This window comes from Cebus imitator, unplaced genomic scaffold (genome assembly GCF_001604975.1).
Source record: "Cebus imitator isolate Cc_AM_T3 unplaced genomic scaffold, Cebus_imitator-1.0 Scaffold70, whole genome shotgun sequence".
Classification (NCBI taxonomy): Eukaryota; Metazoa; Chordata; class Mammalia; order Primates; family Cebidae; genus Cebus; species Cebus imitator.
In genome coordinates, this window is record NW_016107385.1 from 2,412,782 (window position 1) to 2,417,989 (window position 5,208).

General features: G+C 41.2%; 1 protein-coding gene across 4 annotated transcripts in view; it reads left to right on the forward strand.

Annotated features, from left to right (window-relative positions):
- The window catches only part of EIF2AK4 (eukaryotic translation initiation factor 2 alpha kinase 4), a 114,281-nt gene that overhangs the window by 28,635 nt on the left and 80,438 nt on the right, over positions 1-5,208 (forward strand). For all 4 annotated transcript variants that reach the window (XM_017530920.2, XM_037739409.1, XM_017530922.2 and 1 more), the window contains one exon: positions 4,556-4,671. In XM_017530920.2, the coding sequence (XP_017386409.1) occupies positions 4,556-4,671 (116 nt within the window). The remainder of the gene's footprint in view (positions 1-4,555; positions 4,672-5,208) is intronic.

A 5,208-nucleotide genomic window follows, 5' to 3' on the forward strand; every position in this document is an offset into this window, starting at 1 on the left:
GAGACAGGGTTTCACCATGTTGACCAGGATGGTCTCGATCTCTTGACCTCGTGATCCACCTGCCTCGGCCTCCCAAAGTGCTGGGATTACAGGCTTGAGCCACCGCGCCTGGCCAGGCTTGTTTTTGAGATCAAAGATAGCATGGCTGTGCACGGTGGCTCATGTGTGTGATCCCAACAGTTTGGGAGGCCAAGGCTGGAGGATCACTTGAACCCAAGAGCCCAGCCTGGGCAACAAAGCCCCTTCCCATCTCAGAGCCTCTGCTGATCCCTCTGCCTGGGCCACTCTCGCTCTGGCACTTCGCATGATGGGCTCCTCCTTCTCATTTAGTTCTCCCCTCAAATGTGACCTTCTCTGGTATCCCTTCCTGAGCCCTCCCTACCTACTTTCCTGCTTTGTCACTTGCTATCCAACTCTCCATTTTATTTTTCTACGTAACACTTAGCACTAGCTGAAATTGTTATGTATTTGTTTGCTTTGGAATGTGAAGTCTGTGAGAGCAAAGCCCTCATCTGTGCTTTCTTCAAAGCCTGAAACAGTGCCTGGAAGACACGTGGTGGGCTCCTGGTAAACATCTGCTGCGGGGAGGGCAAGAGGGAGGGAAGACGACAGAGGGAAAGTGGGACACTACGTTTCTGGTGTTTGTAGGGTCTACAGCCTCTTTAACCAGGGGAACTTTGCTTTTCTTGATATGTGGGATATATAAAAAACCAGTGAGGTTTTATTTAACAAAAGATTTTCACTGCTGTAAAGAAGAGAAAGAGAGAAAAGAGAACTATTCACTATTCTAGTAGAAAGAACATAAGGGCCTGATACTCAAAGGCTTTTCACTGGTCAATCTTTGCTTTTGTTAAAGAACTTTATTTTCTATCCTTCAAGTCTTCTTTTCTCCCCTTGAAGGATTCACTTTTGAGAATATAGTGGTAAAAATAAAAAAACATAAAATTAGCCATTTTAATGTTTACACTTCAGTATGAGGCTCTATTTGTGAAGATATACATATTTGTGACGATAGACATAGTCCTGCAAATCCCTGCCTTCCTTCTGGGATGTTGCTCCTGATAAGTAGGCAGTTTGAACTTTGTAGAAGCAGCAAAACAAACCCTCTAAAAGAGCTCATGGTAAAAAATTACTTTCACATATTCAGACTTGCTGTCTTTGCAGGTTACTGTAGCATAGCCCAGAATCTAGAATATATTACCTATTTATTTCTGCCATCAACAAGATTAAGTTATCTAGTTTGTTTTCGCTATTCTAAAGCCAGGTATGGTAACTGCTGGCTCCTCATCCTTACGGAGAAGAGATCATTAAGGGTACAAGACACTGGATTCTCTCTGCAAAAAAAAACTGGGGAACCATTAAAGTATAAAGGTGTAGTGGAGAGGGGATCCTTGATACATCTCTTCAGACATGGTTCTCTGTGATTCAGTGTTTCTCTAGTTGGTTCCATGGAGACATAGACTAGTTTACCTCAAATTAAACAATATCAGGAATTCTTACTAACGTTGTCTCTACAAAGTGGCTCTGAATTTCAAAGTAAAGGACCTGGAGCTAGCATTTTCTGTGGCATCTTGGTGAATTAGGCAGTAAGGTGAGACTGTCTCTCTGCCCCTGTGTCTCAGATGAGATCCTCTTTCTCCATCCTGTCCCAGCCATCTACACATTGATCGTATTGGTGGAGCATTCTTTTGGATGGCAGCCCAATTCTTACCTCCCCGCTTGAAAAATTGCCATCTCTCTTCTTGCCACTTGGCTTTTTTTTTTAAAAAAAAAAAAAAGATTATCCTTTTTTCTTTTTTCAGGTGTCAAGCTCTTGGCTGCCTAATTTAGTCTTCTAAAATTCTGTTATGTTTAATTCTCTGTTTTTTTTAAAAGACCTAGATTAATATTATTTGGCAATTTTATTTGAAACACCCTTCATCCATATAGGTTGATATAGGTTGGGTATCGCCACAGTTACTTGGCAATACTGATAACATGGGTGATATTTCTAATATTATTATAATATTGCAAACCTCATGAACATCTATAATCTACAATAGATAATTGATGATGAGACCAGAGTCATAGCTTCTGAACACCATTTGTTTGCATTGGGGTAGCTGTTTCTGCCGGAGTACAGAAGCAGTTTTACTTATGAATGGATTCAAATCCATAAGGTTATTCCAAGCCCAGTTCTTGATGAGTCCCAAGTAGAAAGTATGAGCATCCAATATATATGCATCTCTTTGGTAAAAACAATAGACATTGATAACATTGCATTTGTCTCTTTATTCCTTCTTTTCTAACGCTGTGATTTACTTTTTATCCTTCAGAATTGTTTCTGCTACAACCTGTGCCATGCAGAATGTACCACATTTGTTGTTTTCTTACTTTCACTTTTAAGATTATCTCTACTATTCCTTCAATCCTAGTTATTCCTTATCTTAGAGCCGTTCAACAGTCATTGTATTTGTACTTATCAGTCATATAGGGTGATTCACATTCTAAAACACCTTAAAATCAAGCATTTATACATTGTAAACACCTTAAAACCAAGCATTTACACCTTAAATCCAAGCATTTACACATTTACACTTTGTAAACTAAAGAACAGAAAGATGGAAAGATGATGGCCTAGACTAAAATGATCATTCGCACCATCTGCTGAGGAGTCCAGAGCTGATGTGGAGATGTTTCTGCATAATTGATGTAACTAAGTCTAGCATATAATTTTGAACCTTTGCTTTTATCCTTTTCTTTATAAATCTCAATGTGTCCCTAGTTGCACACTTAACTTTAGAAGTAGAGATTTGAACAGAACTACAACGTATTTGTTATTCTGTGGTGTTTAGAATATGTGGACATATGTGTAGTGTAAGATGCCTGTATCGTAATATGTAATCTTGTCACTAGTGTGTGAGGGGGTTGAGGAAAGAGGATGTGTAGGATTGGAAGCAGATAGCCCAGAAAATAACAGAGTATTACCTGTGGCCAGGAGAAAGTTGGAGATGAACTAAACAGGGCAGGGGAAATAGTGAGGAAAAGGTGGTACTTGAAGATCAATTAGATGCAGATCTAGAAGCCAAGAAGACTCGCAGGTTTCTCACCTGTGAGATCAAATGGTTGCCTTTGCCTCTAATGAAAATTAAAGAGACAAGGTGGAAAAATCAGGTTTAGAGAGACTGTGAGGGAGGTGGCAGTTTTACTGACATTGCAATGGTATGAGGGGGTAAGTAGTGCAGAAGTGGGGACAGGAAGTGCAGAAGTGTGAATATTTGGTGCAGAGGTGTAAATGTGAGGAAGAGGATGGGGTGCGTGGTGCAGGGTTGAGGGAGCGGAATGTGTGGATCGGAGAGATTTATAGGCTGGGGGAGGGAGCCCATACAGAGGGGCTGATTGAACATACAGGGAAAAAGGACTAACTAATAGACTAAGATCCCAGAGGAGACCTCTGTAAGCGATGGGACGGAGGACAGAGGTAGCCATCCTTTCTCAAAGTCACCCACAAAGAAAGAATAGTGCCAATGCCAAGTAACTTTATAGGTAAGACAATAGAAATTGTGGACTGGGTCGGGCACAGTGGCTCATGCCTGTAATCCCAGCACTTTGGGAGGCCGAGGCGGGCAGATCACCTGAGGTCAGGAGTTCGAGACCAGCCTGGCCAACATGGTGAAACCCCGTCTCTATTTAAAAAAAAGAGAGAGAGAAATTGTGGACTGTATTTCTTATTGCCTCGTGTTCTCAGTGAAAGTAAAAGTCAAAATCATGCTGAGAATGAGAGGGTGATCTCTCTAGAGATCTGTCCATGCACTTCATCAAGGTGTTTCTGATAAGTGTTCAACCCTGACCATCAAAAGCTCTCTCTCTTACCTCTTCCCTGCGACCCTCTTCCCCAGTTTATTGTTTTTGCATTGTAATCTAGTTTCTTAGCTATTGCTTCGCCCAAGAAAAAAAGCAGAAAAAAAGAAAGAGAGGAGAGGTTGGGTTTTAAGTGTTTCGGAGAAGTCATGAAAGGGAATGATGGGAGTATCTACCAAAGACAAGCAAGAGAATGAATGTGCACTCAGTGGCTGGAGGCCCAGTTGGAAACCAGGAATTTGTGGTGGGTCCAACCCTCTGTTTTGCAGCTTTCTCCAGATGTGTATGTGCATGGGAATGAAGCAATATGGGATACATGTGGAATTGATCTAAATCACTGCTTACTGGTAGAACTTTTTATAATAATGGAAATGATCTGTATCTGTGCTGTCCAATACAGTAGTCAGTAGCCATGTATGGCAATTGAGTGGCTACTGCACTTGAACTGAATTTTCAGTTTTATTTTAATAGCCACAGCATTGCACAGCACAGACCTAGAGTTAGGGGTTTGTGGATTTCATGTGGAGTAGATGACAATGGGAAGTGGGGAAATTGAATGGCGTTTCCATTAGCACCTTCTACTTGATTCCTGGTAAAAACAGATGTTAGACTGTGAGTGGGCTAATAAACAGTAATAAACAGGAGAAAATGGAGGGGCAAGAATTTCCTCTGTTAATCTTAAAGAAAAAAATTATTGTTCAAATTTATTTTTAAGGCGAGAACGTCAGTATTCTGTATGTAATAGTGAAGATTCTCCTGGCTCTTGTGAAATTCTATATTTCTATATGGGGAGTCCTGATCAGCTCATGGTGCACAAAGGGAAATGTATTGGTGAGTAAACTAGCAAAATCTATTTAAATTATTGTAATGGCAAAAGTTAATCACAAAGGAATGGGATAGATTAGACACTGTGCCATTCAGACCAGTGCAGTCCAAGGAAGACTATCAAGTTGGTGGTTAGTCATTCTGGCTCCCATCCTTAATGACTCTAATGAGAAGTCACTCAGGTTTCCTCTAATGTAAGATGAAAATAAAAACCTGTGTTTTTGGCTGGGCACAGTGTTTCGCATCTGTAATCTCAATACTTTGGGGACTGAAGTGGGAGGATTGCTTGAGCTCAGGAGTTCAAAGCTGCAGTGAGCCATGAGCATGCCATTGCACACCAGTGTGAGTGACAGAATGAGACCCTGTCTCACAATAAAATTTAAAAACCTGTGCTCTTGAAAATATTGTTAACATAGGCCGGGCGCGGTGGCTCACGCCTGTAATCCTAGCACTTTGGGAGGCATAGGTGGGTGGATCACCTGAGGTCAGGAGTTCAAGACCAGCCTGGCCATAATGGTGAAACCCTATCTTTAAAAAAAGATT